Source organism: Lytechinus variegatus, chromosome 3, assembly GCF_018143015.1.
Source record: "Lytechinus variegatus isolate NC3 chromosome 3, Lvar_3.0, whole genome shotgun sequence".
Lineage (NCBI taxonomy): Eukaryota > Metazoa > Echinodermata > Echinoidea > Temnopleuroida > Toxopneustidae > Lytechinus > Lytechinus variegatus.
The window spans coordinates 34,884,118-34,910,249 of NC_054742.1; the positions used below are offsets into that span (position 1 = coordinate 34,884,118).

Sequence of the window (26,132 nt, forward strand, 5' to 3'; positions counted from 1 at the left end):
ATATTTCGATATGAAAAAAAATGAGTTTAATGGACGTTTTTAATAAAGAACAAGATATATATCCAACAAAAGATTATTGCAAATCGAAGTGGGAGTTCTTTTGAGGTTTAGAACTGAAAACGGGACCATCACCTATTTAATCATGGTAAGTATGGGTTTTTGTTACAGAAATGATGCGAGCGTGAAGCGCGAGCTGAAATTTTTTGATATTCCAATCTGAAAAGTGGACATTTAGAGCAAGATTTTAGACGAAGAACGAGTTGTGTATCTCAATCTCGCTTGCTGATTTCTGTGTAACATTACAAGTCTTATTTTATTTTTAGCACATGCGGAATTATTGGGGGGCAAAACGATATGTTTGCTCCCCAATATTTTCATTGATGGGGTGATCGCCCTTCCTTCCCCCCCATAATCGACGCCTCTGTCATGAGATTATTTCAAGTTAAAACTAAGAAGTGACTGGTCGAGGAAAATACAGGTGAAGATAATTTCGAGCCCCCTTCCCTATTGGCGAAAGTCGGATCCGCCCTTGTGTGACACATACACACACACCGGAAAAAAATGGTGCAACCCTGAAAAAGCAAGGACCCCCAGTGCCCCCAGGAAAAAAATCCTAGCTACGCCACGGGGCTGAAGCCCCCTCCAACCCCCCCCCCCGCTCCAGCGGCCCCTGTCAGCACACCTTGAGCTAAAAGGCGAATTTGTTTTGGTCGATGTGTGTGAGCTTCTCGTATATGCGCATCCCTTATCATTTCGTCTGCTACTGCTAGTCAGCTAGTGCTATTCCGTATTGATCTTGACGTTGAACATAAGTTATAATAAGCTGAAAAGTAACAATTGGAAAATACTTCCAATACCGGTAGAGGTTGATGTAATTATTTCATTCTCATCATGAGTGCATGGCCAAAAGTGGTTTTATTTGGTGATTCGATAACACAGGTAAGTTCATGCCGCGCCTTACTGCGGCAGCCCGAGCACGTACTACGTGTCGGGGTCCCCGGGGCAAGCCGCGCCCGCCGCCGGGATCGGGACGTACGGGTACGGAGCTGTTTTCAGTGCTTAGTTATTCACTTAACCAGGGAGCTCCCGCCCGCTACTCGGGCTAAGTTTTACTCTTTCAATGAACATGCAAGGTATATGAATACTTGTTCTCAATACATCTCTGTGTGCGGCAAAATAAGGTTGACAGTGTTTGGATTATTTTCTCTTTTTCTTTTGAACGAATGCTTTATTTTTTTTACACTGTCAGTTTTCAATACAGCTTTTCATAAATTTGATTCGGTAATTTTAAATTATTTTTTCTTTATTAAAAATAACAGAGCTTGAAAAATAAAAATTTTCTATCTTGCCATACTTTCTACCAATGGAGGGCGTACAGAAAATAGGCCCCAAATTTAAGTTTTTGAGCGCTCTGGTCGATACAAAAATTATTCTATGTTACGAATGAAAATTGAATTGCAACTGCATGGTAGCTGAGTCAATGATCAATCGTGTCAATGCGCTTTCTCAGACAGAGGCACTGACTCGGCCTCGTTATTGCCGGCGTATGTGATTCATATTCACACAGATCCAATGAGAATATTTAAATACTGTGAAACAGTAATTGAAGTTGCATAGGAGTTGAGACTTGTCTTAGAGTCTAAGTCCTGGTAGAACGCTGGGGGCAGCTAGTTCCAAGCAAAAGTAGACATTTTCAAAAAAAAATATATTGGCTCCATTTCAAATCTGGATAAAATTTTTCTATCAAAACTCATGGAATTGCATAAATAGATTTACCTGTCCAAAAGGGAATATGATTAGCCACAAATTATTTTTCTTATGTGCACCTTAGTCCTAACTTAGAACAAAAGCTTCGGTCTCTGTTAGTGTTATGTTGGTTGTTCAACTGAACTCCGTTGGCTTCACTCACCAAATACAGAGTCCGAAGTTCTAGCGCGATTTGTACAGGGGACTCAATGACCATATGCTTAAAAATGTATTAAGTTTGGATAAAACGGAATCGAAGTATGCGCGACAGTCGAGGTAAGTCACTATCTTTGTTCCTTAGTTCTAACTTGATTTTCCCCCCTCGTTTTGCAATAAATGCCAAGAGGGAATATTAATTTGCATTTCGGTCACGTTAATCTTCAAAAGTTTGATTCAATAAAGACAAAAATTGAAGAGCCTGACGGGGGGGTTGCATTGTAAGTCCCCTAATGGTGGCTGCACGATAGCGAGCTGTCTGTGTATGAGGAGAAATTTAAAAATTAAAAATGTTTAAAACTCCTCGAAACAGATGGCTGCCAGCTGTCTACTCCTGACTATCCCTCCTAGATATCACTTGTTCACTGCTACCACCCTGCCTGTGGGGTATCTACAGGTAGGACTATGGTATGCCAATGTTGTACAGAGCACACACTTTCAAAAATCATTAAAATATCACTTTTGTGACCAAAATTACTAATTTCCAGACAGATGCAATTTATTTTTCATTAGTAACTTGGGAATAATTTTTGTATTCACCAGAGCGCTCAAAAACTTGAATTTTAGGCATATTTTTGTGTAGGCCCTCTATTGATGGAAAGTAATATGGCAAGAAAATTTTCATTTTTTGATCTCTATTTTTAATTAAGAAAAAAATGATTTAAAGTATCAAATTCAAATAAGAGCCAAGTTGTATGAAAAATAGGTGTAATGGAAACTGTCAGTATAAAAAATCAAGTATTAGCCCCAAACAAAAAGAGAAAATAAGCCAAACATTGCCACCCTCATTTTGCCACACATGGAGATATAACTGAGAACAAGGTTATATCATAACCTTGTTCATTCAATGAGTGCTAGATATAGCACTCACACGTATGGCAAGGTTAGTATTAGTACGCATACATTCGTAATTCCGAAGCTTCGTAATTCCGAAGGTTCGGTTATTCCGAAGGTTCGTATTTCCGAAGGTTCGTCAATCCGAAAACGAAATAAGGTTCGTAATTCCGAAGGTTCGGCAATCCGAAAATGAAATAAGGTTCGTAATTCCGAAGGTTCGTTAATCCGAAAACGAAATAAGGTTCGTAATTCCGAAGGTTCGTTAATCCGAAAACGAAATAAGGTTCGTAATTCCGAAGGTTCGTTAATCCGAAAACGAAATAAGGTTCGTAATTCCGAAGGTTCGTTAATCCGAAAACAAAATAAGGTTCGTAATTCCGAAGGTTCGTTAATCCGAAAATGAAATAAGGTTCGTTAATCCGAAAATTGAATAAGGTTCATATTTCCGAAAATGAAAATTATTCATTTTGGTAACAAACACGGTGTTGTCATTACAAGATAACACGATATTATGCAATGATAGTAATAACGATCGATGATACTTGCGTGTGTTGTGGCCAAAAGCATGTATTTCATTAAGAATAGGCGCCCGGATCAAGCATAGGCTTATTTTGATTTTATCTGAGCAATTGCTGCCTTTAGCAAATGGTTTAAGGATGCAGGGGATTAAGTTTGTTGGTCGCGTGCGAGTAACCTCTAGATAATATGATTTGTATTGGAGGGGATGTCATTTTTAATAACAGCTTCTGCTGGTAATAAAAATAATACTAATAATGATCCTTGTGAGAGGTTGAAAGCGCGAATCGCAAGCTCAAACTAGTAGACATTTCATGTAACAAGACTTGAACATTCTGAGCTTTTTTTGTAATCGTGAGAAAGATGTGTATCTGACTAAAGAATTAACGCGAACGCGAAGCGCGAGTTGTAATTTGTTTATATACTGACCTGGGGCCCGTTGCATAAAACTTTTTATCTGAGAAAACTCAGATTGTTTTTACCGGAGTTTTTGCCCTGTGCTAAAGTCAATGGCGAAAATCAGACTAACCTTAGTTTTCAGTTTTTACCAAAGTTTTCTCAGGTAAAAAGTTTTATGCAATAGGCTTCAGAAAGTAACCTTTTAAGGACTGCATTTAGTGACTCATGAATAGAATACATATCTCACGAACTAAATAATGAAAGCGCGAACCGCAAGCTTAAAATTTGTGATATTCCAACATGAAAACTGGAGGGTATTCCATTTTGAAAAGGTTACTTTTTCCGACGGGATTTTTTGGGGACAAGTATCCACCCCCCCTGTCCCCGGTTCCGCCACCCCTGATTGAAGCGAGCAAGATTTTGGAGCATGGGCGATTTAGCTCTAGTAACTTGAACTCCTTTTGTAATCATGAATAGGGTGAGCATCTAAACAAAACAATTAATGCAAATGCAAAGAGTTTTAAATATTTGATATATATATACATATAGGCAGATTGGCCGACTGACAAGAAACGTGGATATTTCAAAGATTATTACTTGGAGTTCAAGAATGGTATATAAATCTCTCTAATCAAATGATGGGAGCTCGTAGCGCAAGCTAAACATTTTTTCCAGATTCAGTACCTTTGTAATCATGAATAGGATGCGTAATCGCGTATCTCTCTGAAAGCTACAAAAATCGAATCGTGAGCACAATCTGTGTAAATTGATTAGAAAATGGGATATACCTTTAAAAAAAATTCTATACCTTTCCTCCTTTCCTTCACTTTTCCTCCAGGGAACTCCCAACCCACACTCCCCCCCCTTGCCTCTGCCTCTGCTTTCCCGGTTTTCATTTTTCGGATTAACGAACCTTATTTTGTTTTCGGATTAACGAACCTTATTTCGTTTTCGGATTAACGAACCTTATTTTGTTTTCGGATTAACGAACCTTATTTCGTTTTCGGATTAACGAACCTTCGGAAAAAAGAACCTTATTTTGTTTTCGGATTATCGAACCTCCGGAAAAACGAACCTTATTTCGTTTTCGGATTGACGAACCTTCGGAACAACGAACCCTATTTCGTTTACGGATTATCGAACCTTCGGAACAACGAACCTTATTTCGTTTTCGGATTATCGAACCTTCGATAACGAATCGTCGGAATAACGCCACAAATGTTCGGATTAACGAACCCTTTTTCGTTTTCGGATTAACGAACATCGAGGTATAGGCAATTTACGTGTTTCGGAATTACGAACCTTCGGAATAAAGAACCTTCGGAATTACGAAGTGTAACCGTATTAGTATACTATAGGAGAATACAAAAAAGTCAAACATTCTAATATAGGTCTAGATCAATCATGGGACTACATTTTTTTTTATACTTAATTTAAATTTAACAAAAAACTATTGCTTGTTTTGTAAAATTTTCTTTTGGATAATCTGAAGGTTATCATTTTACATCATAATAAAAGAAAATTCTCAAATATAAGTTCATTTTACATAACATTGGCATCAACACTGATTGGCATTGCCTCTTTTTGGATATTTCCGATGTCATTTTGTAACCGAAACTCCGTAACCGGGTATGGGTATACGTTTTAATTCGTAATGAACAAAATAATACACCAATCTTTTAATGCAATGCAGTATATAGTATATAAACACAGAGAATCAAATCAATAACTCAAACATGTGATAACTATTTAAAGTTCCCACTTCCCAGAGGATTTGAGCAATATGTTTTATCCTAAAAATGCATGTCCATACTCTCTCACTCCGTAACCCAGAGCTACCAAGTCTCACGCATTGTGCGTGAGACTCACGCATCTAGGGTCCATCTCACGATCTCACGCATGGCACCCATTTTTCTCACGCATCCGGACCCGACAGAAAAAAAAGAGAAAAAGTAGCATTATTCATTAGATTATAATATACGCAGTGGCCGACCGCCTTCACACGCCGTCATGTCTACCCCGGCATGTGAGACGAATCGAGAGTGCAATCAGCGCACAGCGAGTAGTACGTGATACGATGAATAGTGTGCGCGCATCGCATGGATTTGTAGTATGGATTGATATCATGATGAAGTCCATATCTCGCGCGCGCAACCGCGCACCTTTTCAAAATGTACAAGTGTAAGTACTGGCCACGCGCGCGCAGAGACGCCGTGCCGAGTCATGAAAATCTCACGCATTACATTTTTTAAACTTGGCATCTCTGCGTAACCATGTTTATGAATATTCATATCTCATTAATTAAGTGGATCGCTGAAACAAATGTTATCATTTTAAAATGAAAAATGAATTACAATTGTGTAGAAATTAGTATTTTTGGTTACAGAAGTGACATTTAAATTAATTTATAAAATTTTAAAAATCAAATCTTAAAAAGTATATGGGCCTAGTTCATGAAACTTGGAATTAATGGTTATCAGGTATTACTGAACATCCTGACAGAGTCAGATGTCACATGACCAAGGTCAGAGGTCATTTTGGGTCAATGAAATAAAAGAATTCAAATTACTTGAGAGCCAAGTTATATGATGAATAGTTGTAATAAAAACTGACAGTGTAAAAAATCAAGCATTTTTCCTTGAGAACAAGACAAAATAAACCAAACATTGCTAACTGTATTTCACCACACAGGGAGTACCGGTAGTAACAGAGAAAAATGATTTATCGTATTACCTTGTTCATTGAATGAGTGAGTTTAGAAAAAAAAATTGTTAAGGCTGAAGTTATTGGTTGAAGGTGAAAATCTTTCTAAAAAAGTCAAATGACAAGGAAGCCCGGGGGGGCCACTTACATTGACGAGTGGATACCATGCGCGACCAAAAAAACACGTAAAAAGGATGTCCTTTTCACGATAGGGCACGTTACGTACGTAACGTGAAAAGGGTGTCAAAATCACAAAAATAATGAAAAAAGGGTATCTATTTCGCTAGGAAAATTACGTGTTTAGGGTCGAATTTGCGGGGATGATAAAACAAAATTAAAATGTTTTATAAAGGATGTCCTTTTTGCCCCAACACTACGTGTTTAGAGTCCTATTTGCGCGAGGTGTAGAAGATGGGATCGTACTAAACCAAATAAGGTAAAGCCGACTGCCAAAGGACCCGTAACAATAAAACATTCCTGTACTTGTTTAGGGGTTCATTTCAGGGAATATTTGCCAAGAGTATCGTTTTGTTTCCAATACTTGTTAAGGGTAGGGTTCCACACGCCAATACTTGTTAAGGGGTGCATTTTCAGAATATGGAAATTACGTGTTTAGGGTGCTTTTCGAGACCCCATGGTCGCGCATGGTATCCACTCGTGAATGGAAGTGGCCCCCCGGGCAAGGAAGGAATGATTTGATGGAGGTTTTTTTTTCATTTTGACTGTGCGATGTCAATGATGAGCAGCTCCAAAAATTGTAATTTTCTCAACAAATTAAAAGTGATTTTATTCATGATTTGGACATGTTTATTGGATATATTGGTGAAGATTTTGGTCTAATCATTTCAAAGCCCCTGAAAATATTTGTTTTATCATGAATTTATATTACATGATATATTGGGCTTTTGGGGCTGCCCTTCTAAAAATTCCATAACTCTTGTTTTTGATGGATATTTTATCAAATCTGATGAATGCATGCTTTTTTGTATTTTTTCTGCATTTTTTAAAACAAACTTGGGAGTTAGGATGAAGAACAGATTGAGTTGGGGAAAAAAATGTCTAATCCAACACATGGGATGGGATGAGTAGTCTGCAGGCACAGACCATTGGTTTTCACAATTTGCATGGTGCACAATGCAGAGTCTGAACTAGTGAGACTAGATTCACTATGTACTGTGGCTTGTTCTACACAGACAGAGTTTCTGGAGTCTAGTCTTCACTATAGACCTGTTATTGGTCAAAGTGTCAAATATGAGTCTGTGCTTGGAGACTATTGGATGAGCCCCACTGGTAATCTGCATTGAGAGCCCTTGCGAAGGAGCAGGGAGGGTTTGTTCTACTGTTCTTCCTACATAAGTTGGGAGCTTACATTTTTACATGATTACAAATGGTGCAACCTGGTTATACTTTATCAATCGTGTTTCAAAAACTACATATCATAAGGCAGGGTTTAGAATCTAATTAATAGCTGAAACGATAAGTTATTCTTAAGAAATGCAGAAAAATTAGAGAGAAAATATTGGAGATGGTTTGATGAAAATTTATTTATGCTATCAATAGCAGGTCCCCCATTTCTAGATCCAATACATTTCCTTTTTTTTAAATGGAAAATGAAAAACAAGATGTAACTAGAGCAATGGCGCATAGCGAATGATTTTAACTCCATATTATCCGGCAAATTCTACTGAGTTTCTGAGAATGAATTTAGATAAAAATTTTGTTCTAAAAGATTGTGAATGTGATTGAGATTGTAAACCACAAGACCCAACCTACATGTAGGTTGGGTCTGCTCAGTAGCGACCGGTTTACATGCAAATTTGTCTGTCATTTTTCATCAAAAATTTCACTTTTTGTGTCACTGTTAGTAGCTGTTTACATTTGGAGTGTTTCATCATGTTTCTTGGACATGTATCTTTCACTTGGTTATTTGTCATCGTGTTGTATTTTTCGTCGTTTCGAGTAAGTCGATGTAATTATGAACCGAGTACACCTACAATTCGATATGATCACCAGTTTATGCTTCACCTTGCCAACAAGCCGCTATCCAGGGTTCGACCAGCGAATATACCCGACTGGGTCCCGACAAGAGATCAACCCAATCAGGCGTCTTCACATCGTAGAGGTAAACGGGGAGGCGTCAGACAAAGGGTACGGATGAGGGGCCATCGTCCACCTTTACCAACGATCACCCTCAGTAATGTGAGATCGATTGTAAATAAGATGGACGAACTTCGTGCTAACGTCAGATATGATCACGAATATAGAAACTCTAGCTTGATTTGTATAACAGAAACGTGGCTTAATAATGACATTCATTCCAACAATATTGATATAGCTGGTTTTGATGTAGAAAGGCTTGATCGTTCTTTTGAATTAACAAACAAAAAGAGAGGAGGTGGGATATGTGTATTTGTAAACAAACAGTGGTGCAACAACTATACTGTAAGATCGTCTACATGCTGTACTGATATTGAACTTTTGTCTCTCTCTTTTCGACCATTCTATCTCCCTCGAGAATTTCCACAAGTTCACGTTGTGTTGGTATATATTCCCCCTGATGCAAATAAAGTAACAGCTATTCAGATCATCGAAGATAAAGTGAGTGAACTTGAAACGCGATCCCCTGATTCCCCGGTTATTATTTTGGGAGACTTCAATCATTGTGAATTAGAGGATACCATGCCCCAATATCATCAGTTAGTTGATTTTGCTACACGGGGAAGAAATATTTTAGACAGATGTTACAGTTCGATACCAAATGCATACAAATCTCTTGTGAGACCGGGACTGGGAGCGTCCGATCATCACACCGTTCACATGTTACCAAAATACAAACAACGGATTAAGTCCAATCAGTGCGAAAAAAAGAAAGTTCAAGTTTGGAACAATACGTCAGTTGACTTACTGCAGACGGGATTTGATATTACGGATTGGGAACTATTTTATGGTGCCTGCGACGACATACATGAACTCACAGATACAATTAACAATTATGTCATCTTCTGTGAGAATCTTCACATTCAGTCTAAATTGGTTACTATTTATCCGAACAATAAGCCTTGGTTCACGAAAGAAATGAAATTGATTTTGAAAGAAAGGAAAAGGGCATTTCATCTGAGGGACAGTGAACTTGTTAAAGACTTGACAAATAGGCTGAAACGGAAAATCAGTGAAGCAAAAAAAGATTATGGTGAAAAGCTCGAAGAAAACTTCCATACAAATAATCCCCGAGATGCGTGGAAATGTCTAGAGCACATGACAGATTATTCGAGTAGTCGGAAAGAAAACATGTTTGCAAATGAACCTAATCCACAACAAAGAGCTGACGAATTAAACGCATTCTTCGCCCGTTTCGAGAATGAAAACTTCCGTCATATCGCTGATGAACAAGTTGAACGGTTGCGCGCGTCGGATGACAACCCAATTGTCATTGAAGAGCACGAAGTTCGGAGACGTTTAAAGTTGATCAACCCTAGAAAAGCGACTGGGCCCGATGGTGTTAGTGGGCGTGTCCTACGGACATGCGCATCTGAACTCACTGCTCCGTACTGTATGTTATTTCAAAGGTCAATAAATGAGCATATCGTACCAAAATGCTGGAAAGCATCAGTCATTACACCAGTGCCTAAAAATAATCGTCCTAGGTTGAATAATGATTTTAGACCAGTAGCATTAAGTCCTGTTGTCATGAAATGTTTTGAAAGAATTATTTTGGAAAAAGTACTTGTATCAATCCGTCACAAAATTGATCTAAACCAATTTGCATATCAGTCTAAGAGGTCTGTCATAGATGCAGTACTCATGTTAACCCATTCACTCTACCAGCATTTAGATTCTGTTAGTTCTTATGCAAGAGCTACATTTGTGGATTTTTCCTCCGCATTTAATACCATCCAGCCATATAAGTTAGTAGAAAAATTAAGCTTCTTGGATGTGAAACCGTCACTGGTTCTCTGGATCTATGACTTCTTACACGGTAGAACCCAGAGGGTTAAGGTTAATGATGTACTCTCCAACGTACTCACAACGAACACAGGGTCTCCTCAGGGGTGTGTTCTCTCACCTGTTCTCTATATATTATATACTAATGACTGTATTTCCAATATTCCGTCGGTTCGTATTTTGAAATATGCCGATGATACTGTCATTGTAGGCCTGATAAAAGAGAGTGAGTTAGAATATAGGGAGAGTATATCCTCTTTTGGTAGGTGGTGCACTGAAAACCATCTGGTGTTGAATTCTAACAAAACTAAAGAAATCATCTTTGACTTCAGGAAGAAGAAATCTTTTGATCCTGTAGAATTCCCTATTCACATCGATGGTCATCCAATTGAAATTGTCCATAGTTATAGGTATCTAGGCACTATTGTTGATGACAAACTTGATTGGTCCGAGCAGACTAAAGCTACCACACTCAAGTGCAACCACAGATTGTTTTTTCTTCGGAAGATGAAACAATTTCATGTAAACGAGAAAATATTGTATTTGTTTTATACATCAGTTATTCAGAGTATCATCACCCATGACTGTGTTGCCTGGTATCACAGTGCCAGACAGAAGGATAAGGATAAATTGTATAGAGTCGTGAAACGGGCTAATAGGATTACGAAGTGTGTTGTAGATTTGGATAGGATATGTCAAGGAAAGGTAGTTGACAAAGCCCAAGCAATAGTCAGTGATCACTCCCATCCATTAAATAAGAAATACAAACTACTTCGTAGTGGAAGAAGGTGGGAATCAGTTAAGGCCAGAACGAGCCGTTACGGAAATTCTTTTATTCCTTTCTCAATTCGTCTTCTCAACCATTAAATAGAAAACAAGTCACCTTATTGCAGAATTACTCTTACCCTTCAATACTGCCATCTATGTCTCCTCTTTAATACAATACAAAACTGCCACAAATGTAAAGAGTAATGATAGTAGTACTAATAGTAATAATAGTAATGATAATAATGATAATAATGATAATAACTGCAACTATAATGATTACAATAATAGTATCGACATCATGGTCAATGTAGAGTTGTGGATTTTTTATATGTGAATTATGCTTCAAGTAATAAATAAATAAATAAAATAAAATGACCCGATACTTTTACTTATTTAACAGTTTTAGAATGATGGTAATGATAATTACACAGAATATGCCTTCTTGTTGTTCGTATTTCAGCAATGATCTTGTTATACTCTTTTAATCGTCTTATGTATAAGAACGAATGTATTACGTGCATGCCAGTATTTTGTATTAATTTTGTCTCTCCTTGATTATGTATATTTGTAATTTGTATGTTTGCATGTAAACAAAATGAATTTCCATTAAGTTGGACAATAAAACATATATTATTATTATTATTATTATTATTAGACCAACATTTGAGTGAGGGTGTGTTATTTTTATTTCATACAGCGCTCCTTTGAAGTTGGAGGATGGGGTGCTTCAATTGCTGATCAAGTCCAGAGGTAAGTGTTGGGTATTAATTTAGTAATTCATGGAATTCAAATGAATGAGGAAAAAAATCCACCTGTAAAGCTTTAGGCTCGTGATTTTTGGATCATGGTTTGAAATAACAAATCATGCAGATTTCAAATGTTCATAAACTACATGTATGTATATTAATCATAGTTTGTTTATGGAGAATTGATCCAATAATGATGCTTGTTCATTGAGAATGGTCCAATAATTATGCATGCTTTGGTAAAATGTATCTAAATTTATGCTTGCTGCTACATCAGACTAATTGGAAAAAAAATGTGAGTTCATTAATGTTCGCACCTGAGCAACAAGCAGGAAATATAGAACTTTACCAATTTATGTGTTATTTTAAGTAGAATTAATGGATGAAATATGTATAAATCATCTTTTCAAATAATGGTGGCATTATTGATCTTGTTACTATCATGACTATGTGCATGACTATTGTGATTACGTGCGAATTGCAGGATGCAATCATATATTTTCATCACAATTGACATCTTTTTCTCTTAAGTCCACACTTCACCTTCATTGATATCATGTCTTAGGCCTACTAGTTATCGCTTATAAATGCCGCTATCATCACCATTATCACTTTAAGAGCACCATCATTGACATCATGACCATAATCATAATCACAATCATCATAGCATTACCTCCACAATTAAAATCACTGCCATGATCACCATCACCACCATTACCAAAGTCACCCATCAGTGGTCATCACCATAAAGCCTATAGTATTGTCATCCTCACCATCATTACTAGCCTTGCCATCACCAGCACTATCACCGTCAACATCATCCTCAATGTTATCTCCATCATCATTGTCACATCATCATTATCATCATTTAAAATCTTCATCACTGCTATTTGTAATTACTACCACCTTCATCTCCATTTCCATCAGCATCACATTTAGAATTCTTACAGCCACAACCTTCATGTAGTTTTGTTATTGCCTCAATACATCTTACTTATTTTTGTATCACCTGCATATATAGCAGAGTGAAGAGTATAAGCGCCGCTTTTCCGACCGCGGCGGTGGCGGCGTCAACACCAAATCTTAACCAAAGGTTAGGTTTTTGACATGACATCATAACTTAGAAAGTGTATGGATCCAGTTCATGAAACTTGGACATAAGGTTACTCTAGTATTATTGTACATTCTGCCTGAGATTCATGTCACATGACCAATGTCAAAGGTCATTTAGGGTCGATGAACTTAGACCATGTTGGGGGAATCAACATCAAAATCTTAACCTAAGGTTCAGTTTTTCAAATGCCATCATAACTTAGAAAATATATGGACCAGAGTTCATGAAACTTTGACATAAGGTCAATCAAGTATTACTGAACATCCTGCTGGAGTTTCAAGTCACATGACCAATGTCAAAGGTCATTTAGGGTCAATGAACTTTGGCCAAGTTGGGGGTATCTGTTGAATTACCATCATAACTTTACATTTTATGGATCTGATTCACAAAACTTGGTCAGAAGAGTAATCATGTATCACTGAACATCTTATGTGAGTTTCAGGTCACATGACCAAATTCAAAGGTCATTTAAGGTCAATGAACTTTGGCCATTTTGGAGGTAATCATTAGAGTGCTGTCATAACTTTCAAAGTTTATAGATATAGTTTATAAAATGTGGATATAGGGGTAATCAAGTACAGTATCACTGACAAGTCTTAGGTCGCATGATCAAGGTAAAATTTCATTTATTGTCAATGAACATAGTATTGTATCATTATATAAATGGTGTTTTTTGTGAATAATTATTTCATAGTAGTTTTTAAAGTCAGCACTGCTGCTTTATTGAATCGCATGATGCAGGTGAGTCTGCCAGAGGCGTTCCACTTGTTACTGACCTAGGTGTATTTTGGTGTTGAGTCCATCTGCCTGTCCCTTTTTCATTTTGTAATAAATAAAGAACTGTTTGGTTCAATTTTAGCAGTGACAGTGATCTGATTATTGTTTGTTTATTATTTTGGCATTAGTTATCACAGTCAAGGATCACAGGGGTCATCAAATACTTTGAAATTCCCTTTTCTTGGGATAACTTATAAATTGTTTGATGGATCAGCTTCAAACTAATACTTCAAACATGGTTCAAGTATGCATTATAGGCCTATACAGTGCGTATTTAAAAAAACGGGACAGAATTGAAAAGTCTATAAATTTCAAATAATGATGTCTATATTTTAGTGTCAGTAGGTGCTCTGAAGTCTTATCTTCCAAATGCCATTAAAAAAATTAGTTTCATTCATGCTTGAGCGAACACAATGTTTTTGTCCGGGGTTCAAAAGGAGGCTTGCGCCACAATGGCATAAAATGATAAATATTATGATCGTACTTATTGCTAATCAGCAGACTTCCTCTTAACCTTTTCATTATCTTTGCCATAATTTTAGAATTATGCAGTCAAAATTCACTTTCAAATCTTGTTTATTTGCTTGAATTGTTCTGTTGCTGTTACTTTTTGATATGTTCTATTTTAGCTTTGAATATTCCTTCTTTAAGCAAAAACAAAAATAATTCAACCGAAGTATGGGAGAGCGTGTATTTTTTTTCAAATCTTTTCATTGTGTGCTACTAAGGCTATGGTGCCTTTGAACAATGGCATGCTGATGGACGGGTGCTAGGGGGTCCTCCACCCTCAATAAAAAAATTAAAAAGTGGAATGGAAATATAGGGAAAGATAGAAAGTGAAATATGATTTATTTTCTGAATATTATGTCAAAATCTATCGCAAAATTTGATATTTCAATAAAAAAAGTGGAAATTCTTGCTTGCTCACAAATTTTTAATACGTTTTATCCGATCTGCCATATCTAGCTCCTTCAAAATTAACTCAATACACCATTGCCATATAGAGAGACACAAATCCTTTCCTGTTTGTCCTGTCAAGCACATAATTAAACTTGGTCAAGGAATCGATAACCCCTTGAAAAAAGGTTTCATTTATTTAAAGGTACCATAACATAATTCATTTCACATCATTCTGAATTAAATTGAATTGAATAATAAAAGGATTTGAATAGTTACAAGTTTTCCCAATTAATAATGCAAATCTTCTTGCTTGGGTGGACAAAAAAATCTTCTATTCTTACTTATGAAGGAAAATTCAAAGGTAAAGAAGTTTAAATGAAAATAAATCAAGTAAATAAATAAATTTGTAAATTATATTTGACAGCATAATTCAAAAAATTGTGGCAAAGATAATAAAAAGGTTAAGAGGAAATCTGCTGATTACCAAGAAGTCTGATCATCAAATTTCTCTTCTTCTTTTTCCAGTCTGGTACAGTCCGCCACTGGCGTATTATCGTACCTTATATCGTACCTCTTGTCTGCCGTTTTGGCGCAAGCCTCTCTTTGAACTACCGACAAAAATGTCCTGTGTTCGCTCTACCATGAACATTATTTATTGTTTTAATGGCAGTTTAAAGATAAGATTTCAGAGCATTAACATCAAAATATAGATGTCCTAATATGAAACAAATTTTTTATAGACTTTAAAACTGTCCCGTTTTTTTATATGCACTGTAGAAGTGAAAATGATCTCTATATTTTTTCTTAAATTTCCAATATCAAGGTGAAAAGTCACGTAGATCAATATTGGAAATAAGAAATTCATTATTCTAACGTTAAACGATAACTGAAGAACTGTTTGTTTCAAGGATCAACTGTAAACTTGATTCATGTAGCATTTGAGGGACAGTGATAGGTTATGAGTCAAAAGTCACAGAGGTCATTATATGCCTGATAATATACCTCATTCTATATTGACTTATGGGTATGGGAGTGATGTAATGATAAGATTTTGAACTTGGGGGTCATTCTGTCAAATTGCAAAGAGGTAATTTTTGTCTTGCCTGCATAGCAGAGCGAAATTATAGACGCTTCTTTTGAAATGTCATCATAATGTGGGGCTGGTTCATGAAACTAAGGGATATCAAGTATTACTTAAAGGTCAAGTCCACCTCAGAAAATTGTTGATTTAAATCAATAGAGAAAAATCAGACAGGCACAATGCTGAAAATTTCATCAAAATCGGATGTAAAATAAGAAAGTTATGACATTTCAAAGTTTCGCTTATTTTCAACAAAATAGTTATATGAACGAGCCAGTTACATCTAAATGAGAGAGTTGATGACGTCACTCACTCACTATTTCTTTTGTTTTTTATTGTATGAATTATACAATATTTCAATTTTTATGAATTTGATGATTAGGACCTCATTGCCTGAAGCACAAAATGTTAAAATAATGGAATTTCACGTGTTCAGGGAGGAATGAAACTTCATTTCACATGACAATGACGAGAAAATAAAAATATTTCATATAATAAAATACAAAAGAAATAGTGAGTGAGTGATGTCATCAATTCTCTCATTTGAATGTTACTAGCTTGTTCATACAACTATTTTGTTGAAAATAAGCTAAACTTTAAAATGCCATAACTTTCTTATTTTACATCCGATTTTGATGAAATTTTCAGTGTTATGCTTGTTGAATTTTTCTCTTTTTATTCAAATCAAGCTTTTTTTGGGGTGGACTTGTCCTTCAACATTCTGCCTGAGTTTCACGTCACATGACCAAGGTCAAAGGTCATTTAGGGTCAATAATATTTGGTCATGTTGGGGGTATTTGTTGATTTCCATCATAACTTTAAAAGTTTGTGGATCTGGTTCATGAAACTTGGACATAATAGTAATCAAGTATTACTGAACACCCTTTGTGAGTTTCAGGTCACATGACCAAGGTCAAAAGTTATTTAGGGTCAATGAACTTAGATTATATGTTTGGGGAATTAAAACGAAATCTTAACCAAGCTTAAGCTTTTTGAAAAGTTATACATTTGAAAGTATATTAATCAAGTCTTGAAACTTGGACATATGAGTAATCAAGTATCATTGAACGTCCTGCATGAGTTTCAGGTCACATGACCAAGGTCAATGCATTGTGACCATGTTGGGGATATTTGTTGAATTACCATCATGTAACTTTGAAAGTTTATGTATTGAGTTCATGAAATGTGGACAGAAGGGTAATCAAGTATCACTGAACGACAACATCTTGCACAAGTCACACGATTAAGGTCAAATGGTGTTTTTTTGAATGATTATTCTATAGTCGTTTTCAAAGTAAGCACTGCTGCTATGTTTATGTTAGCATAGATGTAATAGTATTTTGGGTTGAATGGTTAGGATCAAATCCAAAAGATCACAGAATATCATTTTCTCACAATTACCTAAGAAAATTTTGAAGGATTGCATTCTTGGATCATGTGAGTGAAAATAAGATTTGAAGTTGGAGGTGAATGGCAAGGTCAAAGGTCAAAGGATCATTATAAGACAATGGCAAATGCATAAAGGTTGGCTGTGTGCTGATGATAATCCATCTTTTTATTTTATTTTTTTTTACATTGCAGTTATTTCATTTATATTTTGATTTCCAGAAAATGTGATGTCATTTGTAGAGGATTTTCTGGTTACAATGGCAAATGGGCATGTGCTGGAATACAGTATATTCTTCCTGGTGAATTGCTTCAAAATGTTGCCATGGTAACTGTATTCTTTGGTGCAAATGATGCATGTTTACCGGAACTGCAGCCAGATAAATATGTGACCCTGGAAGACTATGCAAAATATATAAAGGTACAGTTGTAAGATACCTGTTAAGTTGTCAGCAATAATTCTGGACATTACTTAAATACTCCGAATGTAAGATCCAATAGCAGGTGTGCATGACAATGTTTCATCCCACCCATAGATGCAAAGCTCTGATTTTCCCTTCCCCATGCATGCAACATACATCACTGTATTAATGTGATATTACATTATCTTGTACTTCTCTATTTTCTAAGAGTAACAGGGAATCATTGCTACATTGTATACAATGTATAATTATGCATTGAAAAATATTTTATAGTCCCGATCAATTATCTTGAATTTATTTTTATTAAAAGTTTTCCATTCTATTTTTATCTGAAACAAATAATGAAGTTTGTTTTAAATTTCCACAGGAAATGTGATGTAGTGAACCGAGGGTTTTCAGGGTACAATTCTCGTTGGGCTCACATGATAATACAGGCTGCCTTACCTCCTGAACTTCTTAAAGATACAGTTGCGATGACCTTGTTTTTTGGTGCTAATGATTCTTGCTTGCAAGAGGTATGGCCATGTCAGTATGTAGGTGTCCAGGATTATGCTGACAACATGAAGGTTAGGTTAAATGCCACTTAATTGTAGTTTTGTAGGTTTTAAATTAAAAATGTTTTAAAATGTTTCATAAAGGTATTTATGATGTTACACATACATGTAACATGTATACAACTGTTATACAGCAGGTCATAAGGATTTCATTGGCTCAGCATGATGCAGATTTTGATCAAATTTTTCAAATATTACACCTTTCTTCAGGGCCAGTTTATTTTCTTAATTTTTCAATGGTTATTAAAAATACAGTCACACTTTTTCCAACAGGAAAACCGTAAGCTCATATAATTTGGGACTTCATATATCAGCCATGAGTTTGTAAACAGCTTTATGAAACTCTTTCTAGGCTTGCCATGGCACTACGATACATGTGTATCATCAAGTTTCAGTACAGACTGTCAGATCTTGCAATTTTAGAGAATTTAAAAAGTGTGACTAATATCTGATCTTTTAATCCAGCTGATCTACTAGTCAGACCAATATTCAGCCGGGACTTGACTTTTCATGGGAAACACAATGGAGAAAACAGTTTACATGTAATTGCACACAGACTATGTGATGGAAATCTTGACAACATGGTCACAAAAGATGGGTTTTATCTAAAACTGTTTAATGGATCACAAATATTCCTTTGCTTTATTCTCCCCATATTTGGGGGCAAGGAATGCTTGGGGAGATCTATGACTTTCCAGATGAGGCAAGGAAAATAGCAATGTTGGTCACGAAAGCCATTATATTTGATTAAAAATACCTATTAAACCCACTATCATATCTAACCCAAAACTATTATAGTAAATAAACATGTACTGTATTCTTTAAAACTCACTTTTGTAAGCCAATTTTTAGACTTTTGTTGTATTGAACTTTGGACATGCATGTAGTATAAGACAGATATCTTGTTGATGTCCTGGCCTCTTTACAGTAATAAAAAATTCAAATGCATCATCTGAATCTGTAATCAGGGTGCCACTGATATTTTATACATGTATGTAGATAAAAACTTTCTCACAATTAGTGACTTTCAATTTATTTATAAGTTATGAGAACTCAGAATGTTTGCTTTGGTTGAATAGATTTCCCTTTAATTTTGAGACTTTTCTTTATTATCTTCCTCAGTCAATCGTTAACTATCTTGAGAGCAACGGTGTCCGAAAGGAGAAGATACTGCTGATCACACCTCCTCCAATAGATGAAACATTGTGGGGCGAAGCCTGTAAAGAAAAAGGTACTTATTTATAGTTGCCTCTCTTGACCCAGGGTTTGTGTAATATTTACTCAGTGGGAAGATTCTTCTTGAATGCTAGACGATGTGTTAGGTAACATTGACGCTCTAAAGGCCCCTTGACACCTCCCCATTATTCCTTGTGAAAAATTGAAGTTATTAGATAGATTCATCTTTGCGGATTGTATACAAATAATCATTTTTAATACACTTGTTATCAATATCATGTATGTAGCTATTTTCCTTAGCCACTGAAATCAAGTTTGCATACAATATAATTTGTTTTGTTCTTTAAAGGAAAATGAAACCTTTGCAAAAGAAATTATGTATGAAAAACAAAAAAAATCAAAGAAACAGATCAACGAAAGTTTAAGAAAAATTATTATGAGCATTTGAAGTTAAGATCATTATTGTAATGTAGATCCTACCATTTGGCATTGTGACAAAGATGTGTGATGTCAAATATGAACAACTTTTCCATTGTTTTTTTTTGTTTTAGATATTTCACTTAAAATGCCTCTTTTATCACATCTATCCGTAGATCATGTATTCTTTCTATAGGGGGGCATGTAATACAGATTTTCAAAGAATACATTATGGATGAAGAGTTTGTATTAAAGGAAGAGCAAAAGGAGACATTTTGGGGGGTATTTTATAGACCATGAAGGGAAAGTTGTTCACATGTAACATTACACATCTTTGTTGCATTGCCATTGGGAGGATCTCCTTAGCATTAGTGATCACACTACTCAAATGCTTATAACTTTCTCATTATTTATCAGATTTTTCTCAAACTTTCTTTGATCGTATTCTTTGATTTTTCTGTTTCAGCACAAGCCCACTTGTTCAAAAAGTTTCATTCCCCTTTAAAAACATTTCCCTTTAAAAAATCTGTTGGAATGATTTAGTCAACTGGTCAGTATTGCTCTATTAGTCTTAGAAAACTTTCTAAAAATTTACTTGGGTTTCAAAGTGTTTTACACCAATTTCCAAAGTTCTAAAGTAAGGGAACATATTGATTACAAACTAAAGAACTTGAGTTTTGTTGGTCCTTTTCAGGACAAGACACGGGCCCAAGAAAGAAAATGGTGTTCCTTGAAAACTCGACAATGATAAACAACTTTTTGGAAGAGTTCATTAAAAATGATATGAAAGTAATAACTTCAATCATCACTTTTCATTGTTTTTGTTTTCAAGAATAGGTAGAAATTGATGGAAAGGAAATTGTATTATGTATTACGTTTCTTCAACAGGTACAGCCTTGAATAGGACACTTAAGAACTCAGGAATTTATGCCAAAGCTTGTGTAACTCTAGCTCAGGACTTAGGAGTTAAGGTCATTGATTTATGGTCAGCTATGCAGACAGAAGAGGTAAAATGTGTAATAATAGGTTCTCATCATTCTTAACAAAGTACTTTTTAGTTGGCAAGGAGAATAGCAAGGGTGTAACTTTATATGCCTCCACCCATTGCAGGTACCTGAATTATCTATCCTTATGTCCATCCCATATTTGATCCACACAATGCAACTATCATGCATGCATGTGTGCATGATAGTTGCATTGTGCCAACCAGTACGATTTTATCGTATTTAGTACGATAAAACAAGTAAAATACGACAGTACGATTTTGGCCATCAAAAATACGATTTCCCGACTTTCTGTCATAGTCCTGTTTTTGTCCCATGTGTTGTGTATGTATGCGCCCGCCCGTGAGTGAGCAGTGAAGCCATATCATACATGTAATTTAAATATCTGAAAAGCCAAAATCAAGTAACTTTCAATTTACGATAAGCACAGTTTCAAATTGCCAAGTGCGTGTTTTTTTCAGTACCATAAAAAGTGAGCTACGTCCGTCTTTTTTTTTCCTGTAATACATGTACGCGCGTGCTTCCAATAGCGGTAACAGTTTTTCCCAACTTCACCATGTGCAATTTCTAATGCACACATTTCCAGTCAGGATATCACAATTCTGTGATATAGTAATTTGAATTGCACAGGAGATAAATCCCCGTTCACAACACAGGATATGCGAGTCTTGTATCCTCACAGTCGCCGACTTTGCTTGTCAAATCGGAGCCTTATTAATCCAAAGTCAATAGTTGTGAATTATAGCTTTTTAATTTCTTTCTTGGTGAGGGGTAAATATCAGACAATAAATCATCAAACAAGGCTCCATCTAAAAAAAAAAATAGGAGGACGCCGTGCACGTGAGTGTGGTATGGCAGTGAGTCCAAACTTCGCGCGTGTCCAAACTTCGCGGACGGTCATTATCTCCAAAACTAGCCAATATCCTTAAAATCTGACATCATCAATGTGAAAAGCGACCTAAAATTACCCTTCGCTGAAAGTTTCTTTAGGATTAGTCCAGTATTCATGAAAATATAGGCAAAAGATCGGCAAATTTGTCACCGTTAGCGCCCGTTTTGAAGAAAGCAACAAGCATCACGATATCACCATTTTACAAGCAGAAATCATAAAAAATGTGAGTTAAATTTGGTACTAACCGATTCCATAGCATTTTGCCATCAATCTGATATAAATATTTCACTTTTTGAGCTTGAGTTTTTGTTTAAATCTCCACAAAAGCTTTGGTGCGCGAAGTTAGGTCACACTTTTTCTGAACGGTTTTCAAGCACAGCCCGCATTCGCCGATCGGAATAGAATTTTGAGATCGCGATACTGGCGAAACCCCGTGACCTACTTTACATTTTCGTCCATGATTTTATAGTTTACGATCTTGCCGTCAATGTGGTAACTATTTCTTGAATTGGTTTTGTATAAATTATGAATAATTTGTGGACAAAATTAAGCCTGATGAATATTTTTGAAAAGTGCGCGAAGTTTGGACACCCCATCATACTTGGATGCTGTTAGCTAGCCAGTTTGAGCTACTATTCTCTGCCAGAGCTCTGGGTGAGAATTCTATCAGTAACGGCCTAAGTGATGGCGATTTTCTGTTTCAGATTGAGTTTAGATTTCATGTTAATTTTTGAAAACTGTAAAAAAACTTCATGATTTATTCATTGTGATGAATATTTAAGTTATTAATGAATACATTTTTGTCTCACCTGCGAAGCAGAGTGAGACCATAGGCGCCGCTTTTCCGACGGCGGCGGCGGCGTCAACATCAAATCTTAACCTGAGGTTAAGTTTTTGAAATGACGTCATAACTTAGAAAGTATATGGACCTAGTTAATAAAACTTGACCATAAGGTTAATCAAGTATTACTGAACATCCTATTAGAGTTTCATGTCACATGACCAAGGTCAAAGGTCATTTAGGGTCAATGAACTTTGGCCGAATTGGGGATATCTGTTGAATTCCCATCATAACTTTGAAAGTTTATGGATCTGATTCATGAAACTTGGACATAATAGTAATCAAGCATCACTGAACATTTTGTGCAAGTTTCAGGTGTCATGATTAAGGTCAAAGGTCATTTAGGGTCAATGAACTTTGGCCGAATCAGGGGTATCTGTTGAATTACCATCATAACTTTGAAAGTTTATTGGTCTAGTTCATTAAACTTGGACAGTAATCAAGTATCTCTGAACATCCTGTGCGCGTTTCAGGTCACATGACCAAGGTCAAAGGTCAATGAACTTTGGCCGAATTGGGTGTATCTGTTGAATTACCATCATAACTTTGAAAGTTTATGGATCTGATTCATGAAACTTGTACATAAGAGTAATCAAGTATCACTGAACATCCTGTGCGAGTTTCAGGTCACACGATTAAGGGCAAAGGTCATGTAAGGTCAATGAACTTTGGCCATGTTGGGTTTTTTTGTTGAATAACCATCATATCTCTGTAAGTTTATTGGTCTAGTTCATAAAAAGTGGACAAAAGAGTAACCATGTATCACTGAACATCTTGTGCGAGTTAGAGTAGTATTCAAAGTCAGCACTGCTGCGATACTTAACCGCGTGATGCAGGTGAGACGGCCAGAGGCATTCCACTTGTTACAGAATTTAGACTCTCCCAGAATGAAAGGCATTTTCTGTGAAGATCTGCGTTTTCAAATAACTTGTGAAAAACTTAAGGTACATGAACTACAATTATATATACATGTACATTTAAAAATTTACATGTAGCCTGTGGCTATGTGCTGGAATTTGAATAGACTGAGTTAGTAGATATTGATTTAATTTCTTCATTTCTTTAACATAATTTATATGCAATCCAAGTGCACCTCACAGTCACAATCATACACAAACACTCACCCACACCCGTGATTCTAACCATGAAAAAAAAACTTAAATTTTTTTTTTGTAAATTTATTATTTGATCTGAATTCTCTCTTTTTTATGTTTATTTTATTCATTTATTTAGATTTTTTTTTGGGGGGATTCATTGTTTGTGGTTCATTAAAGATGAAAAGTAAATAAAAGCCCATGTAAAGGGGATGTGGAGTGAGGGTGTCAAAACACACTTAAACATTTAAATCTGATTTCTTAGTTGTTTGAATAAGCCTATTACTTAGCAATAGCATGCTATTTCTGTACTAATTGAAAATTGCAGGAGCTGCGCTTACTATAAACAAATTTGGAGGGTGGTTCACAGTTATATTCTTTTTTTTTAATTGCCCCTTGTTCCAGAAAATTGCCCCCCGGTTCCTGTAAAACGCTCGCGAGCCGGGGGCAATTTTTTTTTAAATTGCCCCGGCCTGCAGCTGCTTAATTCAAGGCTTGCACTGGTCATATTGAGTTTTTGTGAAAATCTGATTTTTCACTAAAAAATATGATTTTTGAGGATATTCAGTCTGATTTTTTGTGTCAAGAGGTTGGCATCTCTGCATGCATGTGTGATTGGTAAGATGACACTGGGGTGATCATTTTATTGGGAATATTGGTCAAGGAGAATACCTTGAAATAATATTGCACAGTAAATTTGGGTCATTTTGTGATATTAACTTTAACTTGCCTCATATGTGATATCATTACGTATGAAGCAGCACACTTTCAAAATCTGAAATGCTGAGCAAAGATGCTATAAACATATTATGCAACTCAAAAGTTACATTGGCATGTTGATGTAAATTTTACATTAATAAAGTTTATATTCAATCCTTGGGAGATATAATTTGAGAATGTCATTCACAGACTTTTTATGTTCTTGTTTCATTCTCTTGTAGAACTGGGGACCACGATTCCTTTCTGATGGTCTTCATCTCTCATCTGAAGGAGCTGGTTTTCTTTACAAGCAGCTCTCTGGTTTTGTAGAAGAATGTACATCCTCCCTTCCTCAGCAGTTCCCTGACTGGAGTGAAATAGACTATGCCAATCCAGAGAAGAGCTTCCAGCAGAGTTGATGTTTTCCTTTCAGTGTTCCAACTCAGTGTATGTCACTTAGTAACCATCTAAGGAAATCATGGGTTGAGCCACAGGGTATTATCTGTTGTTTGGGAGCAGAGACAATGCTTTAATATCCTCCCCACTTACAATAGATAATCCCCTGAGGCCATTCTCATGACTGAAATGCTTCTCAGGTACTGCATACTTTTTTCTTTATAAATTAGTCAGATATACTACTCACACTTGAGAAATTAGCCTTCCAGTTGTTAGTTTGTTCATATGCTTTTAAGTTACAGTTTACAGCTCAGAATGAATACTGCACGATATCATGGTGCTGATATCCTGTTTCAGACATGCATAAACAAAGCTCAGCATCATTTCTGTGCATAGTATTTGGACATGACGTGACATGACCAATCACTCACTTTTCAAATAAACACATGTTCAACCCCCCCAAAAAAAAATAATAAATGAATAATAAATAAATAAATAAATAATAAGAATTGATAAATAAAACAATAAAAATGTCTGAAATCATGACATGATAATTTCATTATGATGGAATGAACTGGTATTATGTGATGTCATAATTGTTATATTTGATAAATGAGGATGATATGAATTTTTATGCCTGCAAACCCTAGACCAATCTTAATTTTCACTTACTTTTGAAAAGTCAGGCATTTGAATAAATCACCTGCCTCAGCAACATTTTTGTTGCCCCACATAATGCACTTAACTTTCTACATTAAAATATATGCTGTGTTTTGTTATATTTTGCCATAACTTGTCTGAACAAACTATTTGTGATGGAAGACTGATGATTAAGTGGTTTGTTTTTTGTTTGATTTTTGCAGAACGTCGGCTTACGATTATCAGTCTCTCTGTGATGATAAACTTGTCAAGAAATTTTGTAATTTTTTTTAATAAATCTTTCATTGCGTAGTTGACAATCATAAGAAATGTTATGGAAACCGTGAGTCTACCAATACATCTGCTAGCGATTTTGTTCATGTTGCCATTTTAATACCAAGTAACTTGATATGTCTAGTTATGTATTTTAATTACACAGGTAACTCTGCTTAAGTCCAATCTCTTGGGATCAGCGAAATCTATTTGACTTGGGCAAAAATTTGATTTAGATATAAGAGGTGTATAACACATGGATGGTCTAAACAACTGCTTCGACTTAAGCGATTCTTGGACTTATGGAAGGTCGACTTGGGCAGAGTTACCTTTACTTGTAAAAAGTGTTTGTTTCATATTTCTTTTTAGATTTGAATATACATGTATGTACATATTGCGTTGTTTAATGAAACTTATTTTAGAGTAAATTTATGAATTACTCCGTCATTTTAAATCACAGACTAAAAAAAAACTTAAAATATATTCATATTGAGTAAAATTCATTCAAATTTAGAGTGCAACATCTTATTATTTGCCAAAATTCAAATTATCTTATTTAAGAATATAATGTATGTACAAGATATTTTTTGTCTG

At 35.7% G+C, this 26,132-nt stretch overlaps 1 protein-coding gene across 2 annotated transcripts; it reads left to right on the forward strand.

Annotated features, from left to right (window-relative positions):
• The first annotated feature begins 731 nt into the window (after window positions 1-731).
• On the forward strand, window positions 732-25,555 carry LOC121410863 (isoamyl acetate-hydrolyzing esterase 1 homolog). Of its 2 annotated transcripts, none has more exons than XM_041603214.1 (6): window positions 732-939; window positions 11,825-11,877; window positions 17,921-18,119; window positions 19,230-19,338; window positions 20,589-20,707; window positions 24,473-25,555. In XM_041603214.1, the coding sequence occupies exons 1-6, from the start codon at window positions 892-894 to the stop codon at window positions 24,647-24,649; spliced, it is 705 nt and encodes a 234-aa protein (XP_041459148.1). In that variant the 5' UTR covers window positions 732-891; the 3' UTR covers window positions 24,650-25,555. The 2 variants fall into 2 exon arrangements, with proteins under 2 accessions (XP_041459148.1, XP_041459147.1); XM_041603213.1 differs by lacking the exon at window positions 17,921-18,119 and adding an exon at window positions 17,354-17,552 and having other exon boundaries at window positions 733-939.
• The last annotated feature ends 577 nt before the right edge of the window (window positions 25,556-26,132 follow it).